General features: G+C 37.1%; 1 protein-coding gene across 5 annotated transcripts in view; it reads left to right on the forward strand.

Moving 5' to 3' along the window:
* TRPC4 (transient receptor potential cation channel subfamily C member 4) overlaps window positions 1–13,055 on the forward strand; it is a 252,306-nt gene extending 239,251 nt beyond the window's left edge. Inside the window, exons 8-11 of one of the 5 annotated variants that reach the window (XM_023751264.1) lie at window positions 10,365–10,406; window positions 10,535–10,624; window positions 12,073–12,214; window positions 12,464–12,854. In XM_023751264.1, coding sequence (XP_023607032.1) covers window positions 10,365–10,406; window positions 10,535–10,624; window positions 12,073–12,214; window positions 12,464–12,792 — 603 coding nt within the window. In that variant the 3' untranslated portion in view covers window positions 12,793–12,854. Of the gene's footprint in view, window positions 1–10,364; window positions 10,407–10,534; window positions 10,625–12,072 lie in introns of all 5 variants that reach the window. The other 4 variants (XM_023751266.1, XM_014452969.2, XM_023751267.1 and 1 more) reach the window with 4 other exon arrangements.
* The last annotated feature ends 9,438 nt before the right edge of the window (window positions 13,056–22,493 follow it).

A 22,493-nucleotide genomic window follows, 5' to 3' on the forward strand; every position in this document is an offset into this window, starting at 1 on the left:
CCTGGAGAGAACTCAGAAAAAGAGTGAGAAAAAGGTCATGGCTGATTACCCAGAGACTTTTCTTTCAGAGTTGCAAAAACCTTCCTGTTCTAAAGCAACCTAACAACACCTCTATTAAAATGCAGAATTACCTCACAGGTTTCTCACTAGTTGGTATTTTTCTTTATCATTAGTTCAGTGATACAAATACTACCTTTGTCTTACACTAACAATTCAGGAGAAATCTGCAAACTGAGAGTTATGTTAATGTGGCACATAGGTGTGATTTGGCACTTCTGAAGTCACCCAGCTAGGGAAGATTCTGTACATAGTGCTAAACTTCTGGTATAATTTACAAAGAAAGCTGCCAATTTAAAAGGCTCATCTTCCTATGAAACATTCTTCCTAGACACCAAGTTAATTGGTCATGTGGTCTTTTTTTTTCTGTCTTAAACAGAACTGACAACCAAATTAATTTCTTTAAAAAGCTGAAAAATGCAAAATTTTCAGTAACATTGTATTCATTAACTCATTCATGGAGAAATTATTTCTAACCTAGGTCTGTCATGCTATAATTCCACTTAGTTAATTATCTATATACTAGAGACCCCATACATGAAATTCATGTGGGGGTCAGGGGGAGATCCCTCAGTCTGGCCTGCGCTCTCTCGCAATCCAGGACCCCTTGGGGGATGTCTGACTTCCAGTTTAGGCCAGTTTTAAACCCTAATATGCAAATCAACCAAATGGCAGAACGACCAGTCACTATGACACGCACTGACCACCAGGGGGCAGACACTCAACACAGGAGCTGCACCCTGGTGGTCAGTGCACTTCTACAGCTGGAGTGCTGCTCAGCCAGAAGGTGGGCTCATGGCTGGCGAGTGTGGCGGCGGTGGTGGGAGCCTCTCTCGCCTCCACAGCTTGTTTTTTTGTCTTGGATTTTAGCTGAGCTATGTCTCAAAAAGAGTTACATACCTCTATCTGGTATGTCATAAACTATTTTTCATTAGTAATCAGAAAACACAAATCCATTCTCATCGTGATGGAAAATGCCATTTTCTCTTATCCCTGTAAAGAGAAGAAATAAAAAAATTTTTGCCTTTTGAGTTGTTTGATACTTTTTCTAATATCATTTCACAGGGATGTATGTATACCTCTTTTCAAAATTCAATTTTAACAGTCTGTTCATGCTTCTATGACTCTGTTGAACATCAGCAGGAAGGCAGGGGAGGGTGGGAGGAAAGAGATTAACCAATGAACTTTATCCATATATGCATAACCCGTGGACACAGACAATGGGGTGGTGAGGGCCTGTGGGGGACGTGGGGGGCCCGAGTGGGCTGGAAGAGGTTAATGGGGGAAAAAGGAAGATCTATGTAATACTTTCAACTTTTCATTCAATTTTATCAGTTTAGTAAAGAACAAGATCAAAAGGCTTATTTAAAACTAAGATATGTGAGATCCAAGATGACAGCCGAGGGGAGAGCAGGCTGCAAGATAGTGTGAGTGAGAGAGCTAAAGAATGCGTGGACATGCAGGGAGTGTCTGTATTTGTGAGTGAGGGACAGTTATATTCCACAGGACTGTTGGGGACTGGAGGACCAGGCTCCCCTGGCTGGGCAGCCTCTACTACTGCTGAAATCTCTCCCAGAACGCCATTTTAAAGGGGAGAGTGGCTGTGATCAGAAGCCCAGCTTTACCTTCAACTGGGGAGACCTCGGATACCTCCCAGGACCCTACAACCACAACGCCCAGGGACCAGCTGTCTCAGCTGCAAACCCATGAACACCGAGACTCCAGCCTCCCCAGCCGCAGGCACCTAAAAAGTTTGTCTAGGGGGAGACAAGGTGGTGACTGAACACATGTGTGGGTCTTGAACCTTCTCACAGAGCAGAAAGGAGGAAGAGCTGAATCAAATAACATCCACATGGAATTGGAAAATTAAACACACCTGCTGAGGCAATCCAAGGTCAGAAAGGTCAGAGATTGCCTTGAGCTCTGCCTCTTCAGATTCATCTGGGTGTTTGTTGTTTGAGTGTTTGTTGTTGGCATTTTTTGGATTAGTTGTTGTTTGCATTCTTCTCTGGGTGTTTGTTGTTTGTGTTTTTTGGATTAGTTGTTGGTGTTTTGGAGTTTTCTGCCCATATACATATATTTTCCCCCCTTCTTTTTTTTCTCTTTCTTTTCCCTCTTACATTTTTTCCTTTTCTCAATATAATTTTTGCACTCTTTTCTCTCCCCTAATTCTATTTTATCTGTTGGTCACCTTTATTTGGGGTTATTTGTATCGTTAATACATTTGTGTTTGGTGCCCTGTGTGTTGTGCCTTGTCATGTTGTATTTTGTGCCTTTAAGTCAGTGCAGGAGAGAGAGAGAGCTACATAAATAGACACCCTTAGAGGAGTGAACATGGGGAGACAAAAAAACAGCCCCATAAGAAAGAAAAGGAGGACTCACCAGAAAAGGAAGTAAATGAATAGAGACAAGCAATATGTCAGAGAAAGAATTCAGAGCAGTGGTCATAAGGACAATAAAAAGGATGGAAGACAAATTCAACAATATATGTAAGAACCAAGAGGAAATGAAGAATAACCACGAAGAAATGAAGAATGACATCAATGCAATAAAGAACACAATAGAAAGCATCAACAGTAGACTAGAAGAAGCAGAGGACCACATTAGTGAGCTAGAAGACAAGGTAGGAAAAAATACCCAAGCAGAGCAGAAACTGGAAAAAAAAATGGAATAACATGAGGAGACCCTAAGGGAACTTTGGGACAACATGAAACAAAACAACCTCCACATAATAGTGGTGTCAGAAGGAGAGGAAAGTGAGCAAGGAATAGAAAACCTGTTTGAAGAAATAATGACAGAAAGCTTCCCTGATGTTAGGAAGAAAAAAGCCACACAAGTCCAAGAAGCACATAGAGTCCCAAACAAGATGAATCCAAAAAGACCCACATCAAGACACATCATAATTAAATTGGCAAACATCAATGACAAAGTAAGAATCTTAAAGGCTGCCAGAGAGAGACAGAAAGTTACCTACAAGGGATCTCCCATCAGACTATCGACTGATTTCTCAACAGAAACAAATCAGGCCAGACGGGAATGGAATGAAATATACAAAGTCATGCAAAGCAAGGGTCTGAATCCAAGAATACTGTACCCAGCAAGGCTATCAATCAAAATTGAGGGTGAAATCAGGAGCTTCACAGACAAAAAAAAGACTAAGGGAGTTTATTACCACCAAACCAGTGATGCAAGAAATGCTAAAGGGTCTGCTGTACAAAGAAGAAATAGGAATGGAAGAAGGAACACAGGCATAAAGAATAAAAATGGCAACAAACAAGTACCTATCAATAATAACTTTAAATATAAATGAATTAAATGTCCCAATCAAAAACAAAGGGTAGCTGAATGGATAAGGATACATGACACATATATCTGCTGTCTACAGGAGACCCACCTCAGAACAAAGGACTCACACAGACTGATGGTGAAGGAATGGAAAAAGGTTTTTCAGGCAAATGGAAAAGAAAAAAAAGCTGGGGTAGCAATACTCATACCTGACAAATTAGACCTCAAAATGAAGGTCATAACAAGAGATAAGGAAGGCCACATCATAATACTAAAGGGAGCAATTCAACATGAAGGTATAATTCTGGTAAACATATATGCACCCAATACATGAGCACCCAAATACATAAAAAAAAAACCTTCTGGAAGATATCAAGGGAGAGATTGACAGCAATACAGTCATAGTAGGGGACTTTACTACCCTACTAACACCACTGGACAAGTCCTCTAAACAAAAAATCAGCAAAGAAACGTCAATCCTAAATGACTTATTAGGTCAGATGGAATTAATTGATATCTTCAGAACATTCCACCGTAAGCCACAGAATATTCATTCTTCTCAAGTTCACAAGGGTCATTTTCAAAGATAGACCACATATTGGTACATAGGCAAAGTCTCTTCAAATTCAAGTAGATTAAAATCATATCAAGCATCTTCTCAGATCACAATGGCATAAAACTAGAAATCAACTACAGCAAAAACAATGAAAAAAATCAAACACCTGGAGGCTAAATAGAATGCAATTAAACAATGATTGGGTTACCAAAGAGATCAAAGAAGAAGTAAAAAAGCACCATGGCAACAAATGACAATGAAAACACAACAATCCAAAATCTTTGGGACACAGTGAAAGCAGTCTTGATAGGGGAGTTCATAGCTCTACAGGCCTACTGCAAAAAAAACAGAAAAAATGGTAATAAATTATCTAACCCTACAACTCAAAGTGTTACAAAAAGAATAACAAGAAAAGTCCAGCATAAGCAGAACGAAGGAAATAATAAAGATCAGAGTGAAAATAAATGGCTTAGAGACTGCAAAAACAATACAAAAGATTAAAAACAAAACAAAAAAAGAGCTGGCTCTTTGAAAGGATAAACAAGATTGATGAACCCTAGCCAGACTCACCAAGAAGCAAAGAGAGAGGACCCAAATAAACAAAATCAGAAATGAAAGAGGTGAAGTAACAACTGATCCCACAGAAATACGAACAATTTTGAAAAAGTACTATGAACACCTCTATTCCAACAAAATGGACAACCTAGATGAAATGAACATATTTTTTAAAAAATACAAGCTCCCCAAACTCAATCAGGAAGAATAAGAAAACCTGAATAGGCCCACAACTAACAGAGAAATTGAAGCAGTGATCAAAAATCTTCCAGCAAACAAAAGCCCTTGACTGGATGACTTTACGGGAGAGTTCTACCAAGCATTCAAATAAGAACTAAAACCTATTTTTCTCAGACTATTCCAAAAAATTCAAGAGGAAGCACACTTCCAAGCTCTTTCTATGAAGCCAGCATTACCCTAATCCCAAAACCAGATAAAGACACCACAAAGAAAGAGAACTACAGGCCAATATCCTTGATGAACATAGATGCTAAAATCCTCAACAAAATTCTAGTAAATTGGATTCAGGATCACATTAGAAAGATCATACACTATGACCAAGTGGGATTTATTCCGGGGATGCAAGAATGGTACAATATCTGCAAATCAATAAATGTGATACATCGCATAAACAAATTGAGAGACATAATCATATCAATTGATGCAGAAACAGCATTTGACAAAATCCAACACCCTTTATTGATGAAAAACCCTCAACAAAGTGGGAATAGAGGGATCATACCTTAACATAATAAAAACCTTATATGACAAACCTAGAGCCAACATCATACTCAATGGGCAAAAAGTAAACTCATTTCCCTTAAGAATGGGAACAAGACAGGATGCCCACTTTCACCCCTCCTATTTGATGTAGTACTGGACTTGCTAGCCATAGCGATCAGACAAGAAGAAGAAATAACAGGCATCCAAATTGGAAAAAAGAAGTAAAATTGTCCTTATTTTCAGATGACATGATAGTATACATAGAAAACCCCAAAGACTCCACCAAAAAACTACTAGACCTAATAAATGAATTCAGAAATGTAGCAGGATACAAAATTAACACTCAGAAATCTATGGCCTATTTATACATCAATAATGAACTCACAGAAGGCAAAACTAAAAAGACAATCCTATTTATCATTGCATCAAAAAAATTAAGATACCTAGGAATGAACTTCACTAAGGAGGTAAAAGACATGTACTCAGAAAAATACAGGACATTGGAAAAAGAGATACAGGAAGACATAAACAAATGGCAGAACATACCATGTTCCTGGATTGGTAGAATCAACATCATTAAAATGTCCATACTGCCCAATGCAATCTACAGATTCCATGCAATCCCCATTAAAATACCAATAGCATATTTCAAAGATCTAAAACAAACTCTCCTAAAAATCATCTGGAATAATAAAAGACCCCAAATAGCCACAGCAATCCTGAGAAAGAAGAACAAAATTGGAGGGATTACAATACCAGATATCAAGCTATATTACCAAGCCATGGTTCTGAAAACTGCCTGGTACTGGCACAAGAACAGACATATAGACCAATGGAACAGAACAGAGAACCCAGAAACCAACCCAAGCCATTATGCTCAATTAATATTTAACAAAGGAGGCAAGAGCATACAATGGAGTCAAGACAGTCTCTTCAATAAATGGAGCTGAGAAAATTGGTCAGATACATGAAAAAAAAAGAAACTAGATCACCAACCTACACCATAAACAAAAACAAACTCAAAATGACTAAAGTACCTAAGTGTAAGATGGGAAACCATAAAAATCCTACAAGACTCCATAGGCAGCAAAATAGCAGACATATGTCATAGCAATATCTTTACCAACACAGTTCTTAGGGCAATGGATATTAAGGAGAAAATAAACAAACAAATGGGACTACATCAAAATAAAAAGCTTCTGCACAGCAAAAGAAACCATCAACAAAACAACAAGAAATCCCACTGCATGGGAGAACATATTTGCCAATGTTATTTCAGATAAGGGTTTATCTCCAAAATTTACAGAGAACTCATACAACTTAACAAAAGGAAGATAACTGATCCAATAAAAAAATGGGCAAAGGACTTAAATAGACACTTTTTGAAAGAGGACATACAGAAGGCTGAGAGACATATGAAAACATGCTCAAAGTCACTAATCATCTGAGAGATGCAAATCAAAACAAAATTGAGATACCATCTCACACTTGTCAGAATGGCTATCATCAACAAATCAACAAACAACAAGTGCTGGTGAGGATGTGGTGAAAAAGGAACCCTCCTGCACTGCTGGTGGGAATGCAGACTGATGCAGCCACTATGGAAGACGGTATGGAGTTTCCTCAAAAAGTTAAAAATGGAACTCCCATTTGACCCAGCAATCCCACTTCTAGGACTATATCCCAAGAAACCAGAAACACAAATCAGAAAGGATATATGCACTCCTATGTTCATAGCAGCACAATTTACCATAGCTAAGATTTGCAAACAACCTAAGTGGTCATCACCAAATTAGTGGATTAAAAAACTGTGGTACATCTACAGAATGGAATACTACACTGCTATAAAAAAGAAGGAACTTTTACCATTTGCAATAGTATGGATGGAACTAGAGAGCATTATGCTAAGCAAAATAAGGCAGTAAGAGAAAGATAAATATCACATGATCTCACTCATATGTGGGATATAATGATCAATATAATTTGATGAACAAAAATAGATCCAGAGACAAATGGCAGGGGAGGTGGGGGGAAGGTGTAGAGAGCAACCAAAAGACTTGTATGCATGCATATTAGCATAATGGACACAGACACTGGGGCAGTGGGGGCTTGCCCAGTGTGAGAATGACTGGGGGGTGGGGGGGGGTAGGTCAATCGGGGGAAAAAGAGATATATGTCAAATTTTAGACAATAAATTAAAAAAAAAACCTAAGATATGTTATTTCTTTTTTCTCATAATTTACTAAGTTCGTTCCTTTATTTCAGAAAGAATTTTATTTTAGAATAGTAGGCCGGTGCACGAAATTCATGCACATTATAAGGGAATTAATTGCCCTAACTGGTTTGGCTCATTGGATAGAGCATTGGCCTTCGGACTCAAGGGTCCCAGGTTCGATTCCAGTCAAGGGTATGTACCTTGGTTGCAGGCACATCCCCATTGGGGAGTGTGCAGGAGGTAGCTGATCGATGTTTCTCTCTCATCGATGTTTCTAACTCTCTATCCCTCTCCCTTCATCTCTGTAAAAAATCAATAAAATATATTTTTAAAAAGGGGAATTAATTAGCAGAGATATTTTAATATTGCTATTTGCCCTTTCTCTATAATAGAAGTGTGAGAGATGAAAGGAAATTAGTAAAATGTATATGAAAATCATATATAAATTTATTAATAAACAGTAACAAAAAGATATAACAAGAGGCATGATATAAAAACTACAAAAACATGATATGAAAACAACAAAAACATGATATAAAAACAACAGTGATGCAAACAATGACTGATAAAGTGATTAAACTTATTCTAATATCTCCCTCTACACCACATTAAGAGTGAAAAAACTTTCAGAGTGCTTGATTAATTTCCCTTGTGATGAAGTACTTAGAACTTTAACTGTAACATCACATGCTCTTCAAACTCGAGAGAAAGCAACATATAACTGACCATGTGTAAAAACGGGTTCAGGTAGGAATATGCCTACTTTGTCCAGAGTTTGTCCTTGTGATTTATTAGTAATCATCACAAATGCTGGCATCACGGGTAACCATCGTCAAATCAATTTAGATGGGAGGCTAGTGTCAGATGGGGACAAATTAATTCTTGGAATCAGAACAACCTCTCCCTCTGCAGATCCTGTTAATACTTCAGCTTCTATAATGTTAGGTCGTAATCTTTTGATAATAAATCTGGTACCATTACAAAGACCCCATTTACTATTGAGATTTCTCAATAGCATGATGATTGCACCCATTTTCAATTTTAATTTATGACACGGCATTCCTGAAGGAGTAATACTATTAAGAAATCCGATGGGAAAATTTTCCTTTCAGCATCATCTGTGGAATCAATGGAATCATCACTCAAATATGTGTGAAAATCTCCATCGAGTATATCCAAATTTTCTTCATTTAATTTTTGAACATGCTCATTTTTTGGACAAAGAATTGCATGTTTAGATATATTTTTAATATTATCTATAGCAGTGGTTCTCAACCTTGGCTGCACATCAGAATCACCTGGGAATCTTTTTAAAATCCTGATTCCTGGGCCTCATCCTCCGGAAATTGTTTCTTTGTTATGGGGTGGGGCCACAACATTAGTAACAAAGAAACAGAATTAAAACTTTATTGTGGGGAGCCGCTACAGTGTTTTGGACAGGTTCAAGCCTTGGACTAATGAGAGGGCACAGTCCTCTCATTGCCATGTGCAAGTCCCAGCTTGGAGGGCAGGGCCCTCCCAGCACAATTATAGCCAACAGCTGTAGTTGTAAGCTTGAACCTATGGTCCAACACGTGGCCCCATGTGCCTGAGTGATGCAGGCTTGATAGAGTTCAGGTGCATGTAGTTGAGTAGGATTGAAACCCAGGAGAATGTTGTAAACATCTTGGTCACACCCTTACTTTGCCTCGTAGCATCTGCTATAAAATAAATGCATGGTTGTGGGCATGGTCACTGTCTCTCAGAGAAGCAGCATCCCACCGAGACCTGGCTTTCATTCTCTTGTCTGTCTCTTCTAAGCCTTTCAGCCACTCCCACTCAGGTTCACCCTTGGCTGTGCTGGTCTGGCACACTTTATAAAGATATATGCCTCCACGTTCCCAGGGCAGGTTCCTGCCTCAAACCCCGCCCTTACAGGAAACAGCTCCAGGAAACAGCTTGGGGGAGGGCGCAGCCATTGCCAAGACAACCCCTGCAGGACTGACTTCCTTCCACTTGGTCTCGCGGTTCTGGTCATGATGAACACCACCCAGGGTTTTTATATAAGTAGATTATTTTGGACAGTTTTCTGCTTTATGATATTTATTTAACAAACATAAAATAGAAATTTTGATAGCTTTTTTTCCTAGTATCTTTAGTTTAGTTGTGCATCTGCAAATGCATAATATTAGTATAATTTATTATTTAACTCAATTTTTAATGGACTATTTTTAATCGTTAAACATCTCTCTCTATTCTGCACTCTAGAATCAATGTTTTGTGCTAACCTTCGTTTTGCTTCCAAACTATTCTTACCTCTTCAAAATGATATCTGTAGTCATATTTATGTAAAAAATAAGTATAAAGTAAGTAACCCTATGTTTTAACAGAATCTGTTATTTATTTATTTTGGTTAAATCTAACCATATAATTAAACCATATTTTGGTTAAATCCAACCGCATAATTGAAACAGCAATTCCCTCTTAATGTTCATCTGATTGAAATTATTGTTGAAGTATTTATTGTGTAACAATGCTTCTGATTGCATGTTAGATATCATGGTTAAATACTTAATCTTGCTATGTGATATTTATGAAGAACTTTATATTATTATAATAATAGCTATTCTATTAAATTTTTATTTGACATTTTTTGTATTTTTCAATTTGATATGGCTCATCTGTTTCTCTTAGCGTCATTTCAAGTGATTTCAGGTGTGTATCAACTATAATTACTGATTTCCCTATCCCCTTATATTAGAAAAGCAATATTTATATTATTTTAAACTTATTTTGTATATCAAATGCCATACAGATTATAACCTTGCACTTTGCTCTTTTGGTTCACTCGTTCTTTTGATTCATGTGAAGCACTCTCTGGCACTTGTCCACTATCTAATTAAAGTCTCCCTCTGAAAAAATGAAAAAAATATTCTTCATTAAAAGAACAAATTAATTATTTTATAGAATGGTAAACATCCTTTTCCTTTTCAGAGGCGAGCTGCTGATAATTTGAGAAGACATCACCAGTATCAAGTAAGTTAATCATGTATTATATCTTGAAATTTTGGACATTAAAATTCAGTCCCATCTTCAGAACTAACCAAAGAAAGAAATCATATATATGCACTGAATATCAATTGTGTTATTTTTAAATACCTCAGGAAGTTATGAGGAACCTGGTGAAGCGATATGTTGCTGCAATGATTAGAGATGCCAAAACTGAAGAAGGCCTGACTGAAGAGAACTTTAAGGTACCTGTTTTTATTTTAATGATGAAATCACCAAGAGTCAGATTCTGCAGAGCATGGAACCTAACATAGAGCATTGAAAATCAGAACTGGATACACAGCTGTGTGTTCCAGCTAGATTTTGTGTCTTCTAAATTAAAGCACTATTGTATTATCCAAAAAAGTGATGACATTTCTTCTCAAAATGCATTGTTTTCAAGCATACTTACTCTGAAATGTCGAGATGACTTATTGAAGCCATCCTGGCATTCTGACTGCCTATCCTACTGAGTGAGCTTTAGTTTTTGAAATTTCAGGCTGATTTCTAATCCTGAAATGTTTAGTAACCAACATGCTAAAAACAAAATCTTTGTGTTCTGCACAGCTTTGATAGAAGAAAATTTTGCACTTAATTGTAACTTATAAACTTAGTGTTTCTCCCTGAGTTTTATTTTTATTGTAACCAGAGGAGATAGGTAGAATACATGAAATATATGAATAAATATAAATATATTATGTGTGTAAAATACCTCTGTTATTCTGCCTGAGTTTTTTGATATTTTGGAGGAATGATTAAAGTCAATAAGATCTTATAGGCAAAATATAACACATAAAAATAATCCTACAGGAGACCTTTAGCAGTGAAAAGTATAAGTTTGACAGAGAACAAATATAACCAGCCAATTAGGTAAGGAAATAGATAAACTGCAAAAGTTAAAGCACATTGATAGTTGGCTAGGATCCAAAATGTTCTTTACAGGCACAACATCCAAGTTTTAGAATTAAATGGTCCTTGGTACTTTGGGAGATAGGTTGGAGGCAGGGGCCCACCTTAAAGGCCACCATTAGATTAGAGCTGAGAATTCAGATGTCCAAAAAAAGAATAAAAATGAATCTCAGAAATGCTATCTGATTGAATTAAGCAATTTGCAAGATTTAGTAGATAACCGAGATGCTGGGGTAAAAATCAACTTTAAGGTAGTAAATAATGGAAAGTTACTGCCCACACTAGAAAGGGCAGGCTTCACATTTTTTTTGTTATATGTGTCCCTTTGGACAGCAAAATATACCTATGTTAAAAATATTTACAAAATGTATCTCTGAGAGAGTGTGAAGTGATTTCAAAGCAGATGGGTATTTGAAGAGGAAGTACTTGAAAGTGTAGCCCCCCCCAAAAAAAAACCAATATACTTGACTATGCAGCAGTGAAAAATAAAAGTCTTCCTGTTTCTTTTCACATAAACCTTAGGAAGTCTCCTTATTATTACAGAACTTGAATAGGAAATTAATAGATATCACAATGACACAAGTACCAGGAAGAAAACTAGAAATTCTAGATAGAACCACAGCAGAGTGGAATCCTAGTTCTTAAAAATGCATGAAAACACATCAGCCCCATGTATGAAATGAGCAAATGATGTTTACTAATGTTTATTTAAGTCACAAATTTCATCATTTTAAATTTCACTTAGGAACTAAAGCAAGACATTTCTAGTTTCCGCTTTGAAGTCCTGGGGTTACTAAGAGGAAGTAAACTCTCTACAGTACAATCCGCTCAGGCCACGAAGGACACTTCTAATTCAGCAGACTCAGATGAAAAGAGTGATAACGAAGGTATCAGCAAAGACAAGAAGAACTTCAGCCTTTTCGACTTAACCACCCTGATCCACCCGCGATCAGCAGCAATTGCTGCAGAAAGACACAACATAAGCAATGGTTCTGCGCTGGTGGTGCAGGAGCGCCTGCGGGAGAAGCAGAGAAAAGTGAATTTTGTGACTGATATAAAAAACTTGGGGTTATTTTATAGACGATCAAAACAAAATTCTGCCAAGCAAAATGCAAACCAAATCTTCTCTGTTTCAGAAGAGGTTGCTCGTCAACAGGCTGAAGTATCACTGGAGAGAAATATTCAACTGGAATCTCCAGGATTATCTTCAAGGGGTGACCTGAGCATCCCTGGTCTCAGTGAACAATGCATATTAGTAGACCACCGGGAAAGGAATACAGACAGTCTGGGTTTACAAGTTGGAAAGAGAATGTGTGCCTTCAAATCAGAGAAGGTGGTGGTAGAAGACACTCTTCCAATAATACCAAAGGAGAAGCATGCAAGGAAAGAGGACTCTAGTACAGACTATGATGCAACCCTCACTAACACAGTCATCCAGGAAGATTATGTGACCACAAGATTGTGATACTTGAAGGAAGGAGAAAGTGTTTATCATACATATATCTTTTCTATAGTGCTCTGAGTTGGGGAGAGTGTTTAAAAGTAAATTAGCAAATTCTAACTTATACTCTAAGCATTTATCAACTGTAGCATACTAAAGTGTAACATGTTTAAATAAGGCAAAAGCTATCAAAAACCCTTGTTCTGTAGCCCACTTTTGCTTTCACAATTTGTTTTACATTTTTTGTTGTTAATAAATAAACTCACCTTGTATCTTGCACTGTTGCAGTAACATGGGCAATTTTTAGCTCTTTTTCAATTAAAACAAATTCAATGTCATGATTTAGTTGACTCCTGTAATAGATATTTTTATATCCAAAAATTAATATAGCTAAAATATTAGAGCTTTTCATAAATTTTAGGGCCTCTAGAGATGGGTACTTATTAAGGACTTTTCACTCAGCCCTATGGTTTAGCTTTAATTCACAAATATTAGCAAATTATTTCTTAAGAAAAAATGAATAGTTATAGTACACAATTAAAGCAAGGAAGGCTTCTCATGGGGTCATGATCAAACTCTTTTTTTAAAATGAAAGTTGGGCCCTGGCCAGTGTAGCTGAGTTGCTTGGAGTGTCCTCCTGTACACAGAAAGTTGGCAGGTTTGATTCCCATCAGGGGACATACCCAGATTATGAGGGTTTGATGTTTCTCTCTCTCTCTCTCTCTCTCTCTCTCTCTCTCTCTCTCTCTCTTCCTCTCTTTCTCTCCTCCTACCTTTTTTTCTCTCTAAAATCAATAAAGGTATCCTCGGGTGAGGATTAAAAAAATTAAAAATGTAAGTCTGTATAGAGTTTTAGTTTGACCAGTTTTTTCTTTCAGAAAGTAAATAAATGTTTGTCCTAATAAATTTGGATGACTGGTGATTTTTAACATTTTACAAAAAAAAAAAAGTTTTACTTAAAGTTTTATTTTTAACCAGCCTTTTTCAGGTGCAGTGTAAATATGAGGCTTTATGAATAGAACTGAATTTCAAAAAGGTGACAAAAGTTGTTAGTGCCAGAAAAGAATCACAGTCAATACGAATAGTTTAAGTACCTTAAACAGAAGAACAACAACAATAACAATGCCAGCCAGTTTTACGTGCTATGCATGTATTAACATATGCACTGCTCATAACAACACTCTGAGGTAGTTACTATTCTTATCCCCACTTAATAAATTAAGAAAATGAGACAAATACTAATTAAGCTGGGTTCATAATAAGTGATGGAATAAGCAAAAACATGTTCATGTAATAATACTGGGATTTAGATGAGTGAATGGTTCTCTAGTCTCATGACTTTTTGTGTTATTTTTACCACTTCTGAAATGCTATGTTTTGAGAGAAAATGAGTAAACTCCATACATCTGTGACTCTTGTTGTAAAGCAAGAAGAATGTGCAAAATTAACAATGCATGTGATTCTTAGACTCAATTTTAATCTAGATTAAAAAAAATTTTGGTATGTAATATCAGAATTCAACTTGAAATATTAGATTTTAGTTTTCAGAAAAGCCATGGGCACTGATAACTGCTTATTCCTAAACCTGGTTTTGTCCTATGGATTTTAGAATGGGACAGGTAGGTTTGGAGAAAACAATAATGCTAATGAATGTTCTTGCTTCAAGCTTACTTTTATCTCAAGTATGTTAGGACTCAAAATAAGCCCTGGGGATAGTGAAATATCTAAATTGTTCTAAATCAGACAGACAGTAATAGGGGAATTGTAGGCCTAATCTCAATACTTGATGTATTTTCCAATGATTTCTTTTTTGCTGCAGTTTTTTTAGTTTAGTTTTGTTTTGTTCCCCAAAATAAAGATCATACACATCACTATTATATGTAAGCTATAAGAATGTAATTTCAGATTTTTTTCTGTTCTTTCAAATAACACCAACAACACAGGCAACAACAATTTTTTCCCCAGTAGCTTACTTATATTCAGGGTTAGGGAGATAATATTTTACAGGTGAACATGGTGATCATAGAGGAATTTATTTGGAGCCAGTAACATCTTACTTTTCAATGTTCCAGAAAAGATGGCTTCTAATAGCCCCTGAGGTCACTGAGAATTTAAACAAATTGTTGGATATTGTTAGTACCAGATGTTCTAGAATTAAATATTATTCTAAATATGTGATATTAGTTAACATTAAGGAAGATGAGCAGTACGGGAAAAATAAGAAAACATAAAACAACAGCATGATTGCAAGTTAAGGATGATGTTTCTGAGGTCTTTAAATGAGCAATTTGGGGTTTCTTTTCATTTCTACTCAGATTCCTATCAACAGAAAATCCTAAACACACCTTCATTTGTATAATGTTGCTTGTATTTCACACCCTTTTGATCATGCTATGGCTCACATACATTTATTTAATTATTTAATTAATTATTTATTTATTGCTGCGTTGAGTGGAAGAGTGTCTAGAAAACTTAGTTTAATTTTAATTAAGTTAAATTTCAAAGCTCTCAATTATCATTGATATAGCTTGAAAAACGCATTGACAAGAAAGAATACTATAGCCATAGCCAGTTTGGCTCAGTTGATAGAGCATCAGCCTGAGAACTGAAGGGTAGGATTTCCAGTCAAAGGCTGGGTTGCAGGTTCGATCCCCACCCCTGGTCAGGGGGCGTGCAGGAGGCAACCAGTCAATGTTTCTCTCTCACATCAATGCTTCTCTCTGTCTCTCCCCCTCCTTTCCACTCTCTCCAAAAATTAATGGAAAAATATCCTCAGGTGAAAATTAACAAACAAGAATCAATACATAATTTTTAAAAAAGAAAGAAAGAATGCTATAAAGATGTACCCTACTGTTTGTTATTGATGTATTCCTGAAAATGTCCATGTAAATAAAAGTATATTAACTTTAGTAGGTAAACTATGTAAAAGCAAAAAATAAAGAAATAAAGAAAGGTAGTGAATTATTTTGTAAAATGATAAATTATTTTTTCAAAGTGATAATTATCCTCAAAATGTTAACTATTTCATAAGTTGGACATTTGTATATCAAATTTTCTTAAATTAGATATTTTATTTATTGGCTGGTAATTAAAATACTCGAAAATCGTTTTCACTTTTTTTCCTTTGACCCAGATAACAACTTGACATAGTAATAAAATACATAGACCCAAATGATAAAATTTCTTGGGATGAAATTTCTCTTGGGATGTAAAAAAAATGAAGAGTAGCACAAAGCCCAAATGATTCAGGACTGTGATGATATTGAGCAAATTGTCTTTGAAAATATTGCTAGCTACTAATAAGTTGTCTCCATACTATAGAAGAATTCCCAATTTAAATGGAGTATTCCTTAAGTCTTTTGCTAATATTTCTCAAAATATGGTCAGGGAACAGTATTGGAGCATGGTTTTCATTTTTGGACCTTCCATTCAAAGGGAAATAAATGTTGAACCTGTTCATCTATTGGGATGCAGAAAAAGACATCCTTCAAGTCTATGCCTGAAAACTATTTGCTATTTTCAAGCATGGTGGTCAACAAAGTATAAGGGTTGGACACTGATGAATGGCTTAGACAACATCATTTATGGTCCTGGGATCCTGTACAAATTTATATTCAGCAGAGTGAGGCTTTTTGACTGGAAAAATGAGGTGTTATAGGGAAACTGGCATGGCTGAATTAATCCTGATTTTAAGAAGTTCTGCAATACTGGTTGAATTCCCTCTAAAACAGTGGTTCTCAACCTTCCTAATGCTGTGACCCTTTAATACAGTTCCTCATGTGTGGTGACCCCCAACCATAAAATTATTTTCGTTGCTACTTCATAACTGTAATTTTGCTACTGTTATGAATCTTAATGTAAATATATGATATGCAGGATGTATTTTCATTGTTACTAATTGAACATAATTAAAGCATAGTGATTAATCACAAAAACAATATGTAATTATATATTGTGAAATATTTATTTATAATTACAAATAAATAAAATTTTGTCTTGAAGCATGGTGTAGCATGGGTACCAGTCTTAATATAACAACAGTAAACTACATTGCTACATTTTGCGACAGTATGTGTAAAAAGCCAACATCAGTGCGAAGGTTGAGATTGCTTCTTTCTCACCAGATCAGAAATTCTCAGGGCAGTCTTTGCAAGAGCACAACGAAGATCATCTTCCACAACAAGTCTACTTCTGTATTTAAACTTGATAACCAACAAGCTGGAAAACCCTGTTTCACAAAGATATGTTGTTGGAAATGGAAGAAGAAGGTGCAACACAGTCTCAGACAGAACAGGATATGACTGCAAACGCTTGATCCAGAATTTTGTAACTGGCATTGTAGAGAAATCAGTCTCGTTGCATCATTGTTAATAAGTTCAATGAACTCCTCTTGTGCTGTCTCAGGAACATCTTCAACTTTGACTGTGAATGGGCTTCTGGCAAGTGCAAATGGGATGTCAGGTAGATTTGGAAAGTATGATGAAATTTCATCTGCAAGCATGTGCAAGTGTTCTTTCACAGAAATTATCATTGTAATCCTTTTGTCTGGTTCAATGTCATGTTCCTCAAAGAAAGCAGATAAGGTAGGCAACATGTAAATTTTATGTTCATCCAATTTTTTTTGCCAAAGCTGAAGTTTCATTTGGAATGATCGGATCTTTTCAGACAAATTGAGGAATGTTGCATTTGGTCCTTGCAGTGATAAATTTAACTCATTCAAGATGGCAAAGATGTCAACCAAGTAAGCTATTTCCTGCAGTTCACTTTTATTGCCGAAAAGTGCTTTGAATTACGGTCCTGCTTTCTGATTAAAAAACGTTTTGAGTTCATCACGAAGCTCAAAAACACGTTTTAAAATTTTTCCTCTTGGCAACCATCTCACTTCAGTGTGAAATAGCAGAGCATTGTTCAGAGCATCCAACTCGTTGCACAGTTGTGAAAACAGTTGACTGTTTAAAGTGCTTGCCTTTACAAAATTGACACAACTTATGACGCTTTTCATTACTTCTTGTAACTCTTGTGGCAGTGTCTTCATTGCTAATATTTGCCGATGAATCATACAGTGAGTTCCAATGACTTTTGGTGACTCATTTAGTACCAAACGTTGAAATCCAGATCAACATCCTAGCATAGCTGGAGCACCATCTGTGCAAACACTACAAACCTTTTCCCAAGAGATCTTATGCTCTTTCAGAAATGAACCAACTGTGTCAAATACATCACGTGCAATAGTTTTCGTTTCAAGAGGTTTGCAAAAAAGAAACTCATCTTTAAAGTCGCCATCATTAATATACCTCATGTAAACCAGTAACTGTGAACAGTTTGCAACATCTGTAGATTCATCAAGCTGGATACTAAATATTGGAAGTGGAGCAGATTTAATTTCCTGGATTACCTGATCAAGAATAGCAGCAGACATGTCATTTACTCTTCTGCAGACAGTGTTGTTAGATAAGGAAATTGCACTCAATTTCATAGCAAATTCATCTCCGATCATAACTTGAACAATGTCTTTGGCCTCTGGCAACAGTAAATTCTCAGCAATGGTGTGAGGTTTCATAGCTCTGGCAATTCTGAGTGCCACCAAATATGAAGCTTCAACAGCTGCTACGTTTTGTTTGTGGTACTTGCCACCAGTGTCAAGTCTGTCTTTCTTGAGTCCATCAGCTTTGCTTCTAAAATAGTTGGTATCTTTGCCGGCAAAGCTCGGATGCTTGCTATCAAAATGGTGTTTTTGTTTGGTTTCATAGATTCGGCTGATAAAACTTCACAACAAATAACACATTGCAGTTTCTCAATTCCTGCCATAATTATTGAGGTAAAACCATTCTGAAAAAATCCTCACTATATTTTCTTTTCTTAACATTCTTCTCTACACGATCCATTGTCATGGGATGGTTTGCTAATGAAAATAATATATAACAATAGCTTTAATAATACAAAAGATGATACATGGCATAGTTCAGTCAATACAGTTCATTAAAGTTTCCTATGATTTACCATTCTCTGTGTTGTTTTTTTTACATACCTGTTACTATCACAAAGGGGCAGTATTCACATCAACCACAGCTGAATATAAAAAGACCGATCAGCATCCAGATTAAGTTCCCATGGTACAGATATTTATTTTTTTGCAGTAGTTGATGATTTTACAGTACATGATTTTACATTTACCCAGTAATTATAATTCATGAAGTGTCGTTTTACCTCCAATACTGCTGCTTTCAACACAGCAGCTACTTTCTACACAGTAGCTGCTCTCTACACATGTGTGACTGGTCTGCATAAGTACATTATGGTGCCAACCCTGTCACATACACCTGTATTTGTATGGGGTGTATGTGATGGGGTTGGCACGATGATGTCATCACGCCGGGTACTTGTATGTGGGTGTATCTGCATGTGGGCGGACCCGCCTGGAGACGGATAGAGGAGTGGTGTCTCGGTTCTTAATACCATCGAAAATATGTGTTTTCCAATGGTCTTAGGCGACCCCTGTGAAAGGGTCGTTTGACCCCCAAAGAGGTCGCGACCCACAGGTTGAGAACCCCTGCTCTAAAGAGTTCTTTCTAAGGGGGTATTGTTTCTTCCATGGAATCCATGCCCCTTCTTTACAGGCAATTTACAAAATAAATCTCAGCCCAATGTTGAAAGGAGGCAGTCTGGCACATAAAGAAAACTGCACATGTTTTATTTTTATTTTTTAATTTTATTTTATTGTTTAAAGTATAGAAACACCAGTCAGAAAGGATATATGCACACCTATGTTCATTGCAGCATAATTTACAATAGCCGAGATTTGGAAACAGCCTAAATGCCCATCAACAGATGAGTGGATTAAAAAACTGTGGTACACCTACACAATGGAATACTATGCTGCTATAAAAAAGAAGGAATTCTTATCACTTGCAGCAGTATGAATGGAACTGGAGAGCATTATGCTAAGTGAAATAAGCCAGGAAGTGAAAGAAAAACACCACATGATCTCACTCATTTATGGATAATAAAGAACATTATAACCTGATGAAAAAAAGATAGATACAGAGGCAGAGAAGCATTGAACAGACTGTCAAATTACAGTGGGAAGGCTGGGGAATGTTGGGGGGTGGTAAGAGATCAACTGAAGGACTTGTATGAATGCATGTAAGCATAACCAATGGACACAAGACACTCGGGGGGCGGGGGGGGCGGTGAGGGCAAACTGCATATGTTTTGATCACCAAGCTGACATTCTAGAGCAGTGGTTCTCAACCTTCCTAATGCTGCTACCCTTTAATATAGTTCCTCATGTTGTAGTGACCCCAAATTTCATTGTTACAAATTGAACATAATTAAAGCATAGTGATTAATCACAAAAACAATATGTAATTATATATGTGTTTTCCGATGGTCTTAGGCGACCCCTGTGAAAGGGTCGTTCGACCCCCATAGGGGTCATAACCCACAGGTTGAGAACCGCTGGAGGTAGAAAGAATGCCCTAATTTCTTTTTTTCCAAGTGTCTGGTCACCCCAGTAATTGAGATCACAGCTGAACTTTTTTTGGTTAGTTTTGTATTTTGTACTGAGTATGTATCTATGAGGAAGTCAGTTAGCTTGTCCCCCATAGTCATTGTACCTGGGGCTCCTATGGGAAATAGTAATAAGTCGTTCATTGTCTAGGAGAGCCCCTGGGCCTCTTCATTTGTTATCAGATTTGTCATTCCTTTCTAAAATTGCTGCAAGGGATTCTATCCTTTTTATGTTGCTCTTTTAGTTTGGGGTAATCCTTTCTCCAATGACCTTCCTCTTTGCAATAGGTGTATTAATTGGCCTAGTGGGTCTTTCCCTTTTCCTTTTGGGTCCGTCCTTTCCTGTTTCTAAGAAAATGGTGGTCTGCTTTAACTTCCTTGTTTCCTAGGCATTGTAAACTTTAAAGGCTATGTCCACCAGCCGGGAGGGATTTATTCCCAATACCCTACCTAAACAATGGCACTTCCTTCTGATATCTGGGGCACTTTGTCCAATAAAATTCATATTTACTATCCAGACATTTTCTGTATCAGCATCAGTGTGCTTTCTATAGGCCTGATAAATCCTTTCTAAAAATTCAGAATGATCCTCATTTGGTTTTTGCTGAATGGACTGTATCATATTCAGTTTCTTTTGTTTAGGCAGCCACTTTTTAAGCCCTTCCAATATGTATCTTTTGTAATGTTCTAGGAAGCCTAGGTCCCCACCATTCGGGTCCCAGTTGGGCTCTATCAAGGGCATCACCCCAGCTACATTGTGGGTCCCTTTAAGATTCTCTTGATGAAGGTGATGAGCCCTTTATTAGCCTTATCTAAAACTAGGCACCTTTCGTCTGTTATTAGCAAGATGTTAAGAATAGTCTATATATCTGCCCAGTTTGGATGGTAAGTAGCAAAAATAAAGGTGATAAGATATGCCATTTTCTGAGGATCCTTTCTATATGAGAGATTGAAATTCTTCCAATTCAGTAAATCTGAAGTAGAAAATGGACTATGGGCCCAGTATTGTCCAGCAGGCTAACCTTCCTGGTTTATTCGGCCTATAACCTATTGCCTCAAAGGGCATTGTCCTGCTCAGTATATGGGTATTTCCTGGCTAAATTGGGTGTCCTGCCAGGTTTCAAGAGGGAGATAGATAATACCTTCCTCATGCGGTGATGCGCTGTTGCCCCTCTAGCAGTGGGAGTGGTGGCAGGGGAAATCTTCTATTAATCCTGGGTCCCCTAGATTCAGGACCTTAAAGAAACTAATATCCTCATTTTCCTTTTCTTACTGTTTCTTACTATAATTCAGGGGTTTTGAAGCCAGTTCTTTACTCTTCATCATTAGGGTGTTCCCTTTCATTGCCAAATCCTTATTGGGTAAAGATATAAACACTTAGACACAAGAGATTTTGTCCCATGTCCCTGATCATTGACAAAACAATTCCAACTGTATGATGGTGTAGTAATTTAGGGAATCATTTAGAGGCAATTTTCCCCATAGTCTAAAGTATGCACATGCCAAACAGTATTACAATAGGGAAAAAAAATTCTTCTTAGTCATTGGATCATAGATGTACATGGACCAATCTGCTAAATTTCAGCCCAGTGTTCTCCCATAGGAGTCAAAACAGCACAACCCCTCAAGGCATGAAAGTACAAAGACGAAGCCATAAACACAGAAAGATTGAAGACAAAGTGGGAACAGATGAGTAAAACTTGGATCCATAATTCCATTATTGCAAACAAATGCTCACAAGAAAGTCCTGGAGTCTTATATCCTGCCAATAGCACCACAAAAGGTCCTGTCCAGACCAAAGTGGCACAAAGCCCTAGTAGCACAAAGCCCAAATGGCATAAAATTTAAGTTGCATGAAGTCCAAGTGGCATGAAGCCCAAGTGGAATTAAACAGTAGGGATAGAGGCCTTCTGGTGTGTATGCTGGTTAAATTAACCAAGTTTTGGATTATGTCTACTCCCCAGAAACCCATTTTCTCTCACCAGCTAAACATTTCAGGCGGCTAATGCCTTGAGAAGGAGGGCTGGGAAATTCCCAGAAAAAAGCTCTCAACAGTGCCAGAAAGTCCCCACAGTCTGACTAACAAGGTCTGCCTGCCACAGGGAGGTAGGACCCCAGCTCGGGCACTTTGGGACCTACTGAGGTCCATGTTGTCCCACCAGAATTGCCAAAACCTGTAACTGAAATACAGGTTTGGCTGCCTGCTGCAATGAAAG

This window comes from Myotis lucifugus, unplaced genomic scaffold (assembly GCF_000147115.1).
Source record: "Myotis lucifugus unplaced genomic scaffold, Myoluc2.0 scaffold_19, whole genome shotgun sequence".
In the NCBI taxonomy this organism is placed as follows: domain Eukaryota; kingdom Metazoa; phylum Chordata; class Mammalia; order Chiroptera; family Vespertilionidae; genus Myotis; species Myotis lucifugus.